At 40.2% G+C, this 18811-nt stretch overlaps 1 protein-coding gene across 4 annotated transcripts in view; it reads left to right on the top strand.

Moving 5' to 3' along the window:
- LOC123755839 (protein phosphatase 1E) overlaps positions 1-18531 on the top strand; it is an 82018-nt gene extending 63487 nt beyond the window's left edge. The window contains exons 2-4 of one of the 4 annotated variants that reach the window (XM_069300106.1): positions 10139-10346; positions 13296-13328; positions 16472-18531. In XM_069300106.1, the coding sequence (XP_069156207.1) occupies positions 10145-10346; positions 13296-13328; positions 16472-16587 (351 nt within the window). In that variant the 5' untranslated portion in view covers positions 10139-10144 and the 3' untranslated portion in view covers positions 16588-18531. Of the gene's footprint in view, positions 1-10135; positions 10347-11612; positions 11730-13295; positions 13329-16471 lie in introns of all 4 variants that reach the window. The other 3 variants (XM_045738720.2, XM_045738721.2, XR_011221980.1) reach the window with 3 other exon arrangements.
- The last annotated feature ends 280 nt before the right edge of the window (positions 18532-18811 follow it).

Below are 18811 nucleotides of genomic sequence, written 5' to 3'. Positions count from 1 at the left end.
TATATATATATATATATATATATATATATATATATATATATATATAATATACAACGCCTGACATTGAGTTGATACAGATGTGTGTGTGATGTCATCATATAAGTTGAACTAAAGGGTACACAACGAATTACGTCATTGGGGGGGGGGGCTTGGACCAGAGACCTTATATGACTCGTGACGTCACTGGATGGATAGACCACTGACAACTTGATTAATTATTGGTGACGTCATTGGGGTGGATAGGCCAACGAAGCGTGTAGTTTAGGGTGTGTCAGAGGTCAGGTGATGAGGGTGCAGTTTAAGGATTTAATTATTAACGTAGCAGGTGGCGGGGAGGCGCCGGGGTGTCGCCCCCAGCAGGAGGGTGGAGTCGTGTTGTGGCGGGAGTGTTGAGTGTTTGTTGGTGCTGTCTGCTTGTCGCGTTGAGTGGTGGCATTTCTGGTTGGGTTGAGCTGCTTTAGTTTGGTGATAAGAGGGCGTTTCTCCAGTTGGTTGGCTCCGCCACGATGTTAGGTTGGTAATTCGTGTCGACCTAAAGCTAATTCATTTGCCAATTTTGTTCTGTAGCCTAGTTTTCTCGTTCATTTTTTTTTTTACTCGTCACAGTCACGCTTGACTGTCATCAAAAGGTTCCCTCCCCACCCCCCCATTTTGCATCCGCAAACTTGAGGAGTGTAAGATGTCAATCAGTTATTGGAGTGTGTTCACTGGAGACAGTTATGTCTCAACTGTGTCTGGGTACAGGTTACAGGTCTTCTTCCTATTGGAGGTGTTTTACCCAGTCCGTCCACTTGGCTCTTCACAACAGAACTAAACTGATACACTAAATTGCCCGAACCTAACCGAGGACCCACGAAAAGAAAACGGGACATCACGTCACGTTTTGCCTGCTGCTGTGATTTGTTAGTACATCAGTTTTTGGCCGTAGGGAATTTATACATGAAATTGCAATGCGAGGCTCTGCAGTAAACTAACCCTTCAGGTCAAAATTAAAACAAGTAGTAATTTCTACTTCAGTTATTCTTCTCCGTCTATATGTCCTTCCCTCCCATTTTAAATTCCTTAAACGTTCTACGGAATTTTGCGTGTAATAGTAATATCCAGGTAAAGGATGTAGCTGTTGAAAATGGGGTTTTATCATTTTGGTCTGTGCGTTTTACGTTATAATTAGTCCGTAATTTTCAAGTTGTCATTCCCATGACCAAATCTACAAGGGTTCGAACCTACGTCCAGGATAATTCGAACCCTCATTACGGCCCTTATGGCTTTGGTGATATGATGCATCACGCTGTTGTAATTTCTGTGAGTAGTGTTATTCCCCATTTTCTTTGTTCACACCCTCCTTGCTTCTCTCTCTCTCCTCCTGTCTTTCTCCTCACATTTGTATGACAATCAGGATCGATCCCTGGAGTGCCTGTGTGCATATATGGCAGCTGGCACTTGTCGGAACATTATTGAGCCATTCCGTTCTTGAGATACTGGTGTGTGTGTGTGTGTGTGTGTGTGTGTTCACCTACGTTTACTAGCATAGACGGGCTTGCGGGATCGAGCCTTAGTCCTTTCGTCTTTCTTTTCCGCTTATTAACTCGTGCAGTGATTTCCTAAATAATACACCTTTTCAGGGCTGACATTAGAGCAATGGATATCCCAGCCTAATTCTGACAATTACTATGTCACACTGTCTAGTGAAAGTTTTGTGCTGTCCGTACTTGTAAGTCTAAACATAACTAGTATAAAGTTAAACTTATGTCTAGAACTGTATGTACGGGGCAGCAAAAGACATTCACTAGTATATAAACTCATAGCTAGCTTTTGTACTACTAATATTGAAGAGAACTAGCACCACTGATGAGTACCTAAAGTCGTTAATAAGAAAACAAAAACTTATATTTGTGAGTGTGTATAGCCTATTTGGCTAAATTAAAAATAATCATCCCAACATTCATACTTCTACTGATGTTGTACTCGGCTTATAATGGTCATTATAAATTTCATTACCAAGAAAAGTATCATTGTTACAACTAAAATAACTCAAGAGCCTCGTGGCGTGGGGCCACAGAGGGCCACAGAGGGCCTCAGGGCCCGGCGTGGGGCCACTATTATAGTGTACATTGGCTGGCTGTGATGATCCGTGCACAGCAGCCCTGACCATGATTAAAAAAAAGTGCAGTTTTAAAGGAATGATGCCTCGTTTGATTGAAAATAGCGCATACTTGTTCTCAGACAAGCCCCCGGCTTCCTGCTGCCCCACCTCCCTCAACCCGAGGGCACTCGAGTTGGTTGGTGGCTTTCGGGTAAATTCACGTTGTAAAAATATCAGCCTATGCTCCAAAAATGAAAGTACTTATAACTATCTGCTGGAAAGTACCAGCATGGCGTGGTGGGCCACCAGAAAGTACCAGCATGCCGTGGTGGGCCACCAGAAAGTACCAGCATGGCGTGGTGGGCCACCAGAAAGTACCAGCATGCCGTGGTGGGCCACCAGAAAGTACCAGCATGGCGTGGTGGGCCACCAGAAAGTACCAGCATGGCGTGGTGGGCCACCAGAAAGTACCAGCATGGCGTGGTGGGCCACCAGAAAGTACCAGCATGGCGTGGTGGGCCACCAGAAAGTACCAGCATGGCGTGGTGGGCCACCAGAAAGTACCAGCATGGCGTGGTGGGCCACCAGAAAGTACCAGCATGGCGTGGTGGGCCACCAGAAAGTACCAGCATGGCGTGGTGGGCCACCAGAAAGTACCAGCATGGCGTGGTGGGCCACCAGAAAGTACCAGCATGGCGTGGTGGACCACCAGAAAGTACCAGCATGGCGTGGTGGGCCACCAGAAAGTACCAGCATGGCGTGGTGGAACACCAGAAAGTACCAGCATGGCGTGGTGGACCACCAGAAAGTACCAGCATGGCGTGGTGGGCCACCAGAAAGTACCAGCATGGCGTGGTGGGCCACCAGAAAGTACCAGCATGGCGTGGTGGGCCACCAGAAAGTACCAGCATGGCGTGGTGGACCACCAGAAAGTACCAGCATGGCGTGGTAGGCCACCAGAAAGTACCAGCATGGCGTGGTGGGCCACCAGAAAGTACCAGCATGGCGTGGTGGGCCACCAGAAAGTACCAGCATGGCGTGGTGGGCCACCAGAAAGTACCAGCATGGCGTGGTGGAAGAAATTAACGCGATGAACTGTGTGTCAATGTCAGACAAAGGAAGGAATGAGACAGGAAATAACCGTGTATCATAAATAATACATTTTGTGGATTATTATTATTGAAAATCATTTTGAGCCAATGGAGGGACTCGGAACCTGCGTTCTGGTGAATCCCAGACACCTGCCCTAACAGACTCTGCCATTAAGGGGACAAAAAGTCGACTAACCCGTAACTCTACTGAATTCACTGTGAGGTTCTGGAGGCCCCGACCGGAGCCTAACCAAGGTTTTACAGAACGCGAGTACGAATCACTTCATTGCCTCAAAATGATTTTCATTGATACACCTGTTTGATGGGGTTCTGGGAGTTCTACTCCCCCAAGCTCAGCCCGAGGCCAAGCTTGATGACTTTTGAGAGTTTGGTCCACCAAGACCACGCCATTATATCACGCCATTGTCTGACTTCTTTGATATTATTACTATTATTAGTCACGTATTATAAATTACATCTTGGATATTCAGAGTTTATATATATTAAATATGCTAAGAATAAGTCAGGTTAGCGCGGCAGAAAATGACCGCCCGGCCCTCATCCTCACTGGGAAAGTCGACACTGTCATGAAGTTTGGGTCCGCACTAATACGCTGAATACGTTACATAACCTTGCGTATATTTTTTAAGAGTACAACTAACGCTAGACACATTATTTGCCAGACATTCTCTCAGCACGCAGCCAGATAGGTTTTTTGACACTTTTTCATCACATACTAGATAATTTAATGATTTAACTCCGTATACGCAAAACTGTTTAAAATGAGATAATTGAGAATTAAGAATGTCAGTTCCCCACACACATGAAAATATGTTATGTGTGGCTTGGGTTATTTGTTTCAACTAGGTTATTCTGACTTATTATATGCGATTTAGAATTGACTAATAGTGTGTGTGTGTATCATTTTAGAACACTGATGTTAAGTGGACTTGGTGGGTAAGTACTGATGTTAAGGGGACTTGGTGTGTAAGTACTGATGTTAAGTGAACTTGGTGTGTAAGTACTGATGTTAAGTGAACTTGGTGTGTAAGTACTGATGTTAAGGGGACTTGGTGTGTAAGTACTGATGTTAAGTGAACTTGGTGTGTAAGTACTGATGTTAAGTGAACTTGGTGTGTAAGTACTGATGTTAAGTGAACTTGGTGTGTAAGTACTGATGTTAAGGGGACTTGGTGTGTAAGTACTGATGTTAAGTGAACTTGGTGTGTAAGTACTGATGTTAAGTGAACTTGGTGTGTAAGTACTGATGTTAAGGGGACTTGGTGTGTAAGTACTGATGTTAAGTGAACTTGGTGTGTAAGTACTGATGTTAAGTGGACTTGGTGTGTAAGTACTGATGTTAAGTGAACTTGGTGTGTAAGTACTGATGTTAAGTGGACTTGGTGTGTAAGTACTGATGTTAAGTGGACTTGGTGTGTAAGTACTGATGTTAAGTGGACTTTGTGTGTAAGTACTGATGTTAAGTGGACTTGGTGTGTAAGTACTGATGTTAAGTGGACTTGTGTGTAAGTATCGCAGTTTGAGGAGCAAGCATCCAGCTAGGATTCCGCGCCTAAAAATACCCAGCTTCGTCCCTCCGGCTTTTGCTTTCTATAAATAGTTAAAGACTAGTCTGACAAAAGGTAAAATTAAGATTTGAAGTTGTATTCATTTTGGAGTTAGATTTAACACCGTTGACGGTGCTAGGAGCCGTTGTTTAGTTCCTGCCTATTAAACCGGCGCTTTAAATTTAAATGTAAATATGATGGCGCTCAATAGACCCTGAAACCTGTCTACCAATCGATTAAGGATTGAGAGGCCTGACCCAAGAGTCGCGGGTTGAAGTTCAAGTATGTTTATTGAGACAAGCAAATACATCTCAAAGGGATAGAGCAGCTTAGGCTATGTCTACCTTCCTCGTGGGTTATGCCCCACAATTGCAGGGTCTCACGGCCGAGCGGCCAGCGTTCCATATTCGAAATTCACGGACATGGGTTCGATTTCCGGTCGAGACAAACAAATGAGCAGTTTCTTTCACGTGATGCCTCTGTTCACCTAACTGTGGGTCTAGCTCACAAGACAATTTGTGAGTACTAGGGAGTGGAAGAACTCCCAGAACCCCATCAAGCTACGCCACATATGTTTATAGAATTCTCTATGTACCAGTTTCAACGGGGCTATTTTGCACTTCCTTCCATGTCTCCTGGTCTCCTGAGGAATTATTCCCAGATGCAGATTTGAAATCAGTCCCTGTAATATTTTCCTAGTGTAGATTAGTAGATATCTTGCCTTCTCTCTAAAGAAGACAGATTTAAACATGTTAAGCAGTTCCAGTAATTGATGTTTTATTGAACGGATTCTGGCAGTAAGTAACCTTTGTTCTTCTCCAGGTCAGTAATTTCTCCAGCTTTGAATGGCGCTGTTAAATGTGCCATTACACCCTAGAGAGCACCAGTGTCTTAAAAAGTATCATCATTGTTCCGACATCCCTTGTTTGAAAAGTTCTTGTTATCTAACGTATCATTTTTCTTGCAGTTGTGACAGCTAATTTATTGTGTTCTTTTAAAGTAAGGTCTTCCGACATGATGACTTTATTTATGATGGCCTTTTCTTTCAATAGTGTGGGAGGAATGTTCTTTTTGAGTAATGATCGAGCAAGACATTTCCAAAGTACCCACCTTCTTGGCCCTCAAAAGCATAGTTTTAAAATATTCCTGGACGTGGAATGGACAAAAAAAAAAAAAATGAAATCTGGTAATCGTTGTGGTCGATCTCGAACCCATTGTTGACTTATACTGAATTTTGTAACTAGCTCATCAAGATTGTAACTGGCTTAGCTAAATGAATTGTGGGGTTCAGTCCCTGAGCCCATTATGTGCCTCTGTAACCCTTTCCACTACCGCCCACAAGATGGGTATGGGGTGCATAATAAATGAACTAAACTAAACTGGTAATCGAGGCAAAATCTGCGGGTTTATAAAGTTTAATGTTGCTTTATTTTTTTTTAGAACAGTTAGTATTTTTTCTACTACAGATGTGGCCATACATTTACAATGCTATATATAAGTATATAAATATACACATATACGTATATATTTGTCTCTCCTACTTTGACAGGGTAAGATAGCTGCTATAGAAACTAGTGTTATTATTAACCACTTGACCACTGAAAGTCTGTCACATGACGTTTATAGCAAAAACTTTTAATATATTAGAATCAGAAACTTTATTCGTAAGAACTTTTACAAATCGATACAATAATGGCTGGATTAAACAAGTGAACAACAGTTTGATCTAAACTTTCATATCTGGCATTAATTAAGTGCCATGTATGGATGATAGCATGATGGTCCGTGGTGTGGTACCATGGGTTGATAGCGTGATGGTCCGTGGTGTGGTATCGTGGGATGATAGCGTGATGGTCCGTGGTGTGGTATCGTGGGATGATAGCGTGATGGTCCGTGGTGTGGTACCATGGGATGATAGCGTGATGGTCCGTGGTGTGGTATCGTGGGATGATAGCGTGATGGTCCGTGGTGTGGTATCGTGGGATGATAGCGTGATGGTCCGTGGTGTGGTATCGTGGGATGATAGCGTGATGGTCCGTGTTGTGGTATCATGGGATGATAACGTGATGGTCCGTGGTGTGGTAACTTGGGATGATAGCGTGATGGTCCGTGATGTGGTAACTTGGGATGATAGCGTGATGGTCCGTGATGTGGTAACTTGGGATGATAGCGTGATGGTCCGTGATGTGGTAACTTGGGATGATAGCGTGATGGTCCGTGATGTGGTAACTTGGGATGATAGCGTGATGGCAGGTCAGGCACTCCAGGTGGTGCTGTGCCTGGGGAACTGTGTGGAGGGAGACGGGAGTTGTCAAACACAGGGACGGGAGGACAGACAGTTTTGACAGGGGTACGGTATTATTATTTTGGGGGAGGGGAATAATAGCAGGATAATTGAGACATATATATTATATAAGATTAGGGTAATATAGTCGAAGGAAGGAAGGGGAGGGGGGGAAAAATTGGTACTTCAGGTTTGGGTAGTATATATCTGTCCTCACACTTAAAGGCACAGGAATTTTGACGTTAAAATGCTTCGAGATTTATTGAAATACCAACGTGTTATTATAGCTAATTAGTCTAAACTAATTAGCATCGATCTCGATTAGTTGCCTAGGTTCTAACGCTTCTGCATAGGCAGAATTACGATAAATTTAAAGCTTATCAAATTGTGAAAATGGCGGAACATAGGGTCATTGTGGACAAATTTGGATGTGGGGCAATGTTAAAAGGGGTGGGACGGTTGGTTGAATAGTGTGGATGCGGTGAGAAGGTTGGTGGAATAGTGTGGATGTGGTGGGAAGGTTGGTGGAATAGTGTGGATGTGGTGGGAAGGTTGGTGGAATAGTGTGGATGCGATGAGAAAGTTGGTTGAATAGTGTGGAAGTGGTTGGAAGGTTGATGGAATATTGTGGGTGCGGTGGGAAGGTTCGTTGAATATTGTGGGTGCGGTGGGAAGGTTCGTTGAATAGTGTGGATGCGGTGGGAAGGTTCGTTGAAGGGATATCAATTGTGACACTAGCTCTCCACATATGTCAGTTGCTTAATTTAGAAACTGTATTTGTGGTCGATCTCGAACCCATTGTTGATGTGACGACTTATACTGAATTTTGTAACCAGCTCATCAAGATTGTAACTTGCTTAGCTAAATGAATTGTGGGGTTCAGTCCCTGAGCCCATTATGTGCCTCTGTAACCCCTTTCCACTACCGCCCACAAGATGGGTATGGGGTGCATAATAAATGAACTAAACTAACTAACGATGGGAAGGTTGGTGGAATAGTGTGGGTGCGATGGGAAGGTTGGTGGAATAGTGTGGATACAGTGGGAAGGTTGGTGGAATAGCGTGGATGCAGTGGGAAGGTTGGTGGAATAGCGTGGATGCAGTGGGAAGGTTGGTGGAATAGCGTGGATAGAGTGGGAAGGTTGGTGGAATAGTGTGGATGCAGTGGGAAGGTTGGTGGAATAGCGTGGATGCAGTGGGAAGGTTGGTGGAATAGCGTGGATGCGGTGGGAAGGTTGGTGGAATAGCGTGGATGTGGTGGGAAGGTTGGTGGAATAGTGTGGATACAGTGGGAAGGTTGGTGGAATAGCGTGGATAGAGTGGGAAGGTTGGTGGAATAGTGTGGATGCAGTGGGAAGGTTGGTGGAATAGTGTGGATGTGGTGGGAAGGTTGGTGGAATAGTGTGGAAGCAGTGGGAAGGTTGGTGGAATAGTGTGGAAGAGGTGGGAAGGTTGGTGGAATAGTGTGGATGTGGTGGGAATGTTGGTGGAATAGTGTGGATGCAGTGGGAAGGTTGGTGGAATAGTGTGAATGCGGTGCGAAGGTTGGTGGAATAGTGTGGATGCAGTGGGAAGGTTGGTGGAATAGTGTGGATGTGGTGGAAAGGTTGGTGGAATAGTGTGGATGCGGTGGGAAGGTTGGTGGAATAGTGTGGATGCGGTGGGAAGGTTGGTGGAATAGTGTGGACGAGGTGGGGAGGTTGGTGGAATAGTGTGGATGCAATGGTTAGGTTGGTGGAATAGTGTGGACGTGGTGGGAAGGTTGGTGGACTAGTGAGGACGGGGTGGGAAGGTTGGTGGAATAGTGTGGACGGGGTGGGGAGGTTGGTGGAATAGTGTGGATACATTGGGAATCTTCTTGAGGTTATCTTGAGATGATTTCGGGGCTTTAGTGTCCCCGCGGCCCAGTCCTCGACCAGGCCTCCACCCCCCAGGAAGCAGCCATGGCAGCTGACTAACACCCAGGTACCTATTTTACTGCTAGGTAACAGGGGCATAGGGTGAAAGAAACTCTGCCCAATGTTTCTCACCTGCGCCCGGGATCGAACTCGGGACCACAGGATCACAATTCCAGTGTGCTGTCCGCTCGGCTGACAGGCTCCCTAGGGTTGGGAAGAGAAGGTTGGTGGAATAGCGTGGATGCGGTGGGAAGGTTGGTGGAATAGCGTGGATGCGGTGGGAAGGTTGGTGGAATAGCATGGATGCAGTGGGAAGGTTGGTGGAATAGTGTGGATGCAATGGGAAGGTTGGTGGAATAGTGTGGATGCAATGGGAAGGTTGGTGGAATAGTGTGGACGCGGTGGGAAGGTTGGTGGACTAGTGTGGACGGAGTGGGAAGGTTGGTGGAATAGTGTGGATGCAATGGGAAGGTTGGTGGAATAGTGTGGACGCGGTGGGAAGGTTGGTGGACTAGTGTGGACGGAGTGGGAAGGTTGGTGGAATAGTGTGGATGCGGTGGGAAGGTTGGTGGAGTAGTGTGGACGTGGTGGGAAGGTTGATGGAGTAGTGTGGACGGGGTGAGAAGGCAGGGTACCAGCATGCGTTTTTACCTTGGAAAAGTATTAGTGTCATCAGTAACTCTTGACTGTTCACTTTGGAGGATGGGGGTGTTGTTGGTGGTTGAGTTTCTACTTATGCTTTTAATAAAACTTAACATTTTAATGAAAGTACCATTTTAATGGTAACTTTCACAGTTACCTATTAAGTACAGCACAGTACATAGGTTAGCTGAAGATGTAGATCTATCTATCTGGCTTTTCATTACAATACTGTACTCATAGTGGCAGAATATCTGTAAATATGATTCACAAACAAGTGGATACAATTGTGATGTTATTGAGTTTAACCCAAATTAAATATTATAAAGTGCTACTGTATTTAGCTTTCAACACTTGGTAAATGTTTTATTACAGTACGGTACTTATAAATTATGGTCCGATTGGAAGTGTGTGTGTGTCTAGTTCAGGGGTCCATGGATTTGATCCCATCATGGTCTCAATATTTATTCATAGATCCAGCAAGTTGTTGTGATTTCATTATGCATAAATTATGACTTTCTTGCATGCCATTTATCATGTGTTAAACCATAGTATACAAAGTATTTCTGTCAGCAGGTCAAAATGAAGTTCTGGCTGGTATTGGCTTTGTTTGGGCTGGTGGCTCTGACAGTGTGTGTGCATGCAGAGGAACAAGATGCATCGCCAGAGCCAGAGAGTGAGCCTGAGCCAGAAGTAACACCTGAGCCTACCCCGAAAGACCATGAACATGACCCCTCAAAGGATGATGCTGAAGGTGCTGCTGCAGAGCCTACATCAGAGCCAGGTTAGTTATGTGTTCTCACTCTTACACATATCTGCTAGTTAACCACTTAATCTTGGATGGTTGCATTAACTAGTGTGCTAGTTAGTGTGGGTGCTAGTGGTTTTACAAGAACGTTAATTTAACTTATTTTCTATATTCTCTGTTAACCCCCAATGTAACTTCTTGTATATAAATAAACAAACACAAATAAATAAATAAATAAACTAAATTCTTTATCGAATATCCTTCAGTTGACATTTCATTATCTTCCATTCCAACATAGTAAGATTTTATGCAAGTGACACTTTTCAATATGTATGATAAATGAATTGCTGGATATGCTTTTGCTTTTCATGATGGTGTCATGTTGAACAGGTTGTGTTAAGATGATGGGAGCCTTCAAAGCTGGTACTATCTATACAGTACATTATAACTTGTCTGTGGATGGTACAGTGTGCGTACTCACCTAGTTGTATACTACTTGCAGGTCATGAACTATGGCTCTTGCTTTCACCACTTCACTTCACTTCACTTAACATATACAATTTGTTTACTAATCTGACAATTTTATTCTAATGTGGCTGGCTCAACTGGATACTTAGTTTTCATGTTCCCTTGTTCGTGTACGACCCATGCTAAATATTAGTCTATTCCCTTGAGCATTTTGTATGTGGTGATCATGTCTACGGTTTCTTCTTTTCTCCCAGTGATATGATGTTTAACTCCTTTTAGTCTTTGCTTGTAACTCGTACCTCTTGGCGCTGGGACAAGTCTGGTGGCATATATTTGAACTTTTTCCAGCTTCATTTTGTGCACATGTATGTTCATGAGGGAGCACACACTTGCTCTCTCATGCACTTATTGAAATGTTTGACTGTACATTCATTCTTCAGAATGTTGTACATATTAAATGTATAGATGTGTGTGGCTGTTAAGTTCCTGATCATAGTTTGCCTTAATTTTGAATGTTTTAAACAATGAATTATAGTCCCTCACCTAACCTTTTGCTACAAAAGTATTCCCCATGACAGCAGCCTTACATTCTCATACATTGTTCTTTATTTTCTTGTACAGCCTTATTCCACCCAGTTCAATTTGTCATGTTTAAGCTTTATCTATGTGATGGTTTTTCCTTCTACCTTTTCCCTTGTGGCACATCCTCAACAATTTCTACTCTTGGCTGCTTGCCTCGTCTTGTCGGTTTTTCTTCAGTCTCCCTTCCCCATCCTGGAACTTTTGTACATATTTAACTTGTATAATGCCACCTCTCCATTACCGTTTTTACAGCTACCAGAAATGTGGACGAAGAAGTAGAGGATGATGTAGGTGAGGAGGTAGAGAATGAAGTAGAGGATAAGGAAGGAGAGGAGGATATGGGGGATGAGTATAAGGATGGAGAGTCGGGTGAGTGGAGGTGGGAGTGACCTGTGCACGATGTGACGAAGCTCCGTAACGTGTGATCTCTTGGATAGTTGCTTAATCTCCCTCCTGCTCCAATATGCCCAAAAACACCTGTTCCTCCATCTCCCTTGCCTTACTTAGTTGAACTGGTAGTTTGCTCTAATTTCACTTTAAGTACAATATTGTAATACCATAAATCGTGGAATTAGTGTAAAATCCATTTCTCACGAGAAAGGTCTCCAGAGCATGTTGCATTTGGCTATGGTATTTAGTAGTAAGTGGCATTGCCTCTTGATAATGTGTAGGCTTGGCTACCACATACCCTGTCCCTGCTACAGTTCCTAGGTTATGTTCTTGGTAGTGACTGATGAACGATTGACAATTAATGGCTGAGAATTTTGCATGGTGTCCTAGTTGTGAATTAACTCAATGATCTTGGCTGAAGGCCTTGGAGTAGTATAAAAGGTTTCTAGATTTGGCAGTATTAATTAGCTCTACTAACATGCATCACTATTAAACATATTTGCTTGCAATTGATGATGCAGTATTCAAATAGGCTATATAGTTAACAGACCTACTAGAATTGAATCTTATGTACCTGAGGGTTTGGAGGCAGAGAAATATGCCTCATTTACTACAAAACCACTGAAATAGACATACAAGAAGAACCCCAGAACCCACTTCGGGGTATTCTTGTTGCACACTTTGTCCTGCCACACTTGAATTAACAGTTGGCAGAGTTTACTACTAGGGGTTTCACTTCTGCAGTTTGTCAGCTCTCTCAAAGAAGTTAAAATTATAAACTGCTGAAAACAGAGGTACAGTATAGTAATGTATACTGTATTTTTTATTTTATTTTTTGTCCTGCAATTTTTTTTGCGTTGTAACAATATGCTGAATTAAATTACCAGTAATCACAAAAATGATGTGAACTGAAAAAAACCCACTTTGGAAACTAATGGTGTGCTGTACAAGTTACTAATTTTATTTAATGACATGTAGATTCACAATTTTAAGTACCACACAGTGGAATTCCTTTTCAATGTAACAGATCCATTGCATTCACAAAATGATTGAGCACACATTTGTTCACATTATGGTATATAAACAATGATGAAAAATAAATGCTTGCTTTTTATTAAGTTTGGCTCATCAAATCTTGTCTACTGGCATTTATTTTCCTGATGCCATGTTTGTAACAATATAAATTCCAATAGTGAAGCAAGACTACTGTACTATAATGCATTTGAAACTCTTGTGTAGAATTCTATATGGTGGTCATTAAAATAATGAAATACTGTACAGGTCAATCATTGCAATAGTTGCTTCAACTGGGAAAAGGAGTTTATTCTTCAGTGTTACTGTACCCACACTGCAGTGTAGTGCTCATTTAACAGTACTGTACTGTACACTTAACATCTTTTTTCCAGTTTTCTTGTTGAGTGAATGCTGTTGGACTTTTAACACTTCCTACATCAGAATTCATTTGAATATCATGACCTCTACAGGTTAATAGGCATGTTCATTAGTCAACCATATAAATCTGCTCATGACTTGCTTATTTTACAGCCATGGTGAACGTGTCTTCAACGGTCACACCTGGTAAGAATGATAGATAATGTACAGTATTAAGATTGTGCTATTCGTCAACCTTTCTTTACTTGGATGTTGGTGGGGAACCAAATTGAAACACAAGTTTGTCTGCATAATCTCGATGCTTCTTTTGTCAAGTGTTGCTTCTGTTTCTTGCACTGTACCAAAAAAATGACAAAACTTGAAAGATTGAATTGATCAGTTGTTTAATTTTGCAGAGACTGTAGTACGCTAGAACTTTGGCTTGGGGTAGGTAAAAGTGCAAGTTACTGTATTTCTTAAGGAAAGGGCCAAAAAAATTTAGGCAATTTTAAATTTATTACTTAAATTTTTCAGTACAAAAGATCTACTTGAGAAAACAGTAGAGGAAAATGTTGGTATATATATTTGGTATTAATAATTGTACAATATGCTATTGAGCGAGTGCATCTAGTAAATTACAAACTTCATATTGTTTGTCAGGAAAAAGACCTAAGAATGTGCAAATATTCTTCAGTTGAAATAAGGTGCCTTACAAGGTACTGTAGTTTGCATTAGGCAAATGGATAAAAGTTTTCAAATATTCATTTTGAGTGATATATTAGTAGATAGAAAAGCATGTTGCAAATTTACAAATTATAACAATATTTGGATAAAAAGCAGTTGGTATGGTAATACAAAAATGATTCTGTAGGTTTTCCAGATCAAAATATTTCCAAATATTATTTCTACATACCAGTTGGATGAGATTTTAAATTGTGAATTGGGTATTCCAGATAGAGGGGTCCATTATCGTTTTTTATTTGTGAAGTTTATGCAGGATAGGTTCCTATTGTTATTGGGCCATGTAGCCCCTTTGAAAAGAATTTTAATAACATAAGGTGAAAACCATGATTGATGTTTGTAAAATGAATTAATATAGCTGAACCAATATATAGAAGATATTTTAGCATGTCTTGCAATACAGTAGCTAAACTTATTTATATTTTGCAAGAATGGTTGAAAATGTTGGATACAAATTTGGATTGCATATTTTCCCCCCAACTTTCCCTCCTAGTGTACAATACCCTGAGTCTATCACCCCTACTACTGTAGGGGTGATATTTTCTACCATCACCCCTCCCCCCTCATCACTCTACCATCACCCCTTTACCTCTCTACCACCCCTCACTACAGATAATGCACACATGGCCATTATGCAATTGAAGCACATCTAATAACAAATTATCTATATTGAACTTTTAAATTTATAAATTACAAGATTTTAACTCAACTGGCCTGCTTTTCACTTCACCAAGATTGTCATGCTGTAGTGCAAACTGAAGATCCTACCCAGTATAAACACAAATTACCAAAACTTATGTTATGAAACTGGCCCCCTTCATTTATATATTCCTAGAAATGAAACTAGTTTCGTACGGTGTTAAAACACCTCGTGAAGAATCTGGACATAATCATTAGACGTAGCACTGCATTTTTGTTTTGTTTTGCGCACACATTTTTGATCATAATTTTATAATTTTTTGTTGCATTATTGCAAGCAAAAAGATGTTTACACTTTAGAACACTCGCTACTTAAGCAACTCTTTATTATGGGTGTAAGTACTCTTGATGCCCAATAATTCACCATATTTTACTGTACATACTCCCCTTTGAATCTTTCCCTTGTGAGGAAAAGGTGCTGGGTATATTATTGTGCTAGATAATAATCCACTATACAACACAGAAGCATCACATCAGATCGGCACCATCTCACTGCAGCTCCCCATCACTTTATGCATTAGATGTAAATATGCTTACTGAGAGTTTATCATTTATAGTTTGAATGCCAAACATTTGCTTCTTCTTGATAAACAAGATCCCATCTAACCTTTTCCTTTAGATGGAATTAGTTTTAATAGTGATTTTTGTTTAGGTAGGGTGAATGGATGGATGTAGCACGTTGGTTAGTTCAGTTGGCTCCCAACCAAAGGGTTTCAGACTTTGATGGCCACACAGGACAAGAGATTTGGCCGTATTTCCTTATACCTGGTAACTCTTTAACACCTAGCAGTGAATAGGTATCTGGGAATTAAACAACTATTGTGGGTTGCATCCTGCAAAAGGCCAATCTAAAAGCCTTGGGGGACTTCTGATAAATCTACAAGATTCCTGTTCTTGATAATGGGAAACCCAGTTCTTTTATTTCTACTTCCCTGTGAAAGTTGGGTGAATTAGGGAATGATTAGGGAATTACAAGCAGGTATCAAGCGGAGCAAATAGTAGAAGTATTAAAAATATTAAAGAGCAAGCATCTAATCCATTATCTATATTTTCCTCACTGCATACTGTAGCATTGCATAAATTGGTTTAGATAATAGACTAGTTCAGTTTATAGGTACAGTATTAGGTTTGGAAACTGCATCATATCTAGAGTTCTTGCAAGAATAGCTATACATGCAGGTTTGGCTATTATATTGTACACACCACTAGTGGCAAAGGAAAAAAATACAAGCAAGCATTCGAGTGAGAAAATAACAGTTTTTGATATATAGTAGTACAAAGGCAATTAAATTTTCTCGTTCACTAAAGTAGGAACAAACACAATTTGGAAATTGAAGTGCTCAACTGTGTTTATCAATGACAAAATGGAGCAGCCTAAGAGAGGCAAGGACATTACCTTTTCCTTGTGCCACAGAACAAAGCAGTCTGTTACATGGTTAATGCTTGCTGTGTATTGTGGTGCAACAATTGCAATGCCAAAGTTAAGTTGTTTTCTCTTTATGTTCATAATTTTAAGATAAACATCTGTGACTTTCTAATTTGACAACTTTACTTATACAGGCTGTATTGAAAAATATTGCATGAATATGGTTGGTTGTGGTCATCCTATAATTACAGTACTGGCTTGTTTGCTCGCTTTGTGTCTTTGCTGTCCCCCGTTTTGTATTAAAGCATGTTTGCATAATCTGCCGTTAGGCTTTATTGTACGAAGACATCAACTCGTGTCCGATACTACTAAGTGCAAATGCAGTAACACACTTGACAATTAGGGGTACTTTGGGTGTGTAATTTGTTAGCCTTTATCTCTACAAAAGAAATAAACTAAGGCTAGTATATCTTGTTCCACTGTTCACTAAATGTATTGCCAAGTTCCTAGTATGCAAGGTTTCTAACATCACAATTTCTTCCAGGAGCGCCCTCCACAGAAGCCCAGGATTCGCCAGGCCGTAGTGGTTCCTCCGTGGCTAGCTTGTATCTTCCAGCACTGTTCTCTGGTGCTCTTGTTGCACTCAAGTTACTTCACTGAAGAGAACCTCCAACCTTCAGAGTATCATCGAAAGGCCTTATATAAATATGTGTATGTATCAGAATATTAGGAACATAACTGGTAGGTAAAAGTACAAGAAAATTTTGGAATTAATATACAGTATTAGACAGTTCTTAGTTAATTTTTCTAATGAAATTCACAAATCATTTTATCAGAAAGAACCAGTTAAAAATACATGGCATGTATTGTCTATTTTTATTTTAAACATTTAGGGCTTTCCGATGCTAGTAACTGTAAAGATCTTGTAAATTGCTTTAGATTTCCTTTGTTGGCCATTTTTAACTGCAACTTTGATACCTATTAAAGTTAATCATTATAAGATATATATATATATATATATATATATATATATATATATATATATATATATATATATATATATATATATATATATATATATATACATATATATATATATATACATATATATATATATATATATATATATATATATACAGTATATAATATGTTGTACCTAGTAGCCAGAACGCACTTCTCGGCCTACTATGCAAGGCCCGATCTGCCTAATAAGTCAAGTTTTCTTGAATTTATTTATTTTTCTAATTTTTTTTCTCATGAGATGATAAAACTATCCATTTCATTATGTACGAGTTAATTTTTGTTTAAAATGAGTTAAAACTAACTTAGATAAATGACCAACCCTACCTAACCTATCTTAAACTAACATAATAAAGTCAATACTTTATGTTCCTAATATAATAATAATATTTCAAATAAGGCAACTGGAAGCAATATTTTTGAAAATAAAGAAAATCACTCAGCCTATTAGAGAAATCGGGCCTTGCATAGTAGGCTGAGAAGTGTGTTCTGGCTACTAGGTACGATATATATATATATATATATTTTTTTTTTTTCTCGAAATGCACCAAATGCTACATAAATACACAAGACCTTCAGTTTCTAATACACTTGAAAAAGTAGTCCTTTTATAAGATTTCTGTTGAAATTGAATACGGTCACCTGGACAGATCCGGTTAACTAAGGCAAGTTAAAAGAACATTAATGCCCAGTCTTATTTTTTAGCATTGTATTGGGTGCAATCTTCAGTCTGAAACTGAGGACTTAACTTACACATTTTATCCATAATGTTAATCAGTGTTTTTTCTGCAAATACTGATTGCAGAATGATTAGTTCATAAGATTGCTCATTATGACTAAAAGAATAAGGGTTACACTTTTAAAATACATTTGGTACTGATAAATTGAAAATTATCAGTGGTACCAGTATATATTGCAGAAAAAACCTCTGCATATTGTTAGTTGTCCATGTGCAAAGCTGTTGGTAACACTGTTCTAAAGTATTATTCCAAAGTCCCCATTTTAATTGGTACTTAAAAATTGATGAGTAATGTTGGGAACCAGAGGAGGCTGTGTTGAGACATTTTACACCATCCATTTCCACTAGGGAGAAAACTATTAGGTAAAAAAAATTAAATTTCCTCCCGTAATTCATCCCAGTAGAAACAAAATCCTTGTTTGTACTTTTATAGTGCTTTGTGTATGCTGAGGTCATTGAAAATATATAAAATCTGCACATATGATTTCAATAATAAGTGATCATGTATGAATGATGTCCCACTTTCCCCTATTACATAAGGTAAATGTCAGTCACCTGCTTTAGCCTCAGACTTTGTTATGCAACATATTGTCAAGTTTTACTGGGTAGGTTTCTAATTTATTGTATATGGATGTTAATGGATATTCTGAGCTTCTCGAAGTGTGATGTATTGCCAAGCATATTTGTACATCCTGAAGCTGAACATTCCCTATTTAATATTTGTACAAATTTTCACTATTGTCTGTGCAGTGTATAATCCACTTACAGGAAAGTTAGTCTAGACCACCCCCTTCCCCAAGTTTAAAGTGTATTGTCTGATAATACATTAATAAAATTGATCCTGTTATAGTCTTTTATTTTCAGCCTAACTATAGATGATTTTGTTTAGTCTTTTCATAGTTTAGAGTGCCCATCTGCCGTATTCAGTTACATCCTATAATTTAAAACACCTTTGGGATACCGTACTTATAATCCCTGCTAATAATTGGATATACAACTTCGAAATCAGTGTGTACTAAGGCATGGACATTATCAAAAGGTGACAAACTCAGAAGCAATGTTGTTCTATGCTTAGCTGGATGTTGTTCCATTAAGGACATGTGGCTGATATGCAGCTTAGCCGGC

The sequence above is a fragment of the Procambarus clarkii genome, chromosome 43 (genome assembly GCF_040958095.1).
Source record: "Procambarus clarkii isolate CNS0578487 chromosome 43, FALCON_Pclarkii_2.0, whole genome shotgun sequence".
Lineage (NCBI taxonomy): Eukaryota > Metazoa > Arthropoda > Malacostraca > Decapoda > Cambaridae > Procambarus > Procambarus clarkii.
Note: the sequence above shows the minus strand (reverse complement) of the source record. Positions and strands in the feature narration are given on the sequence as shown.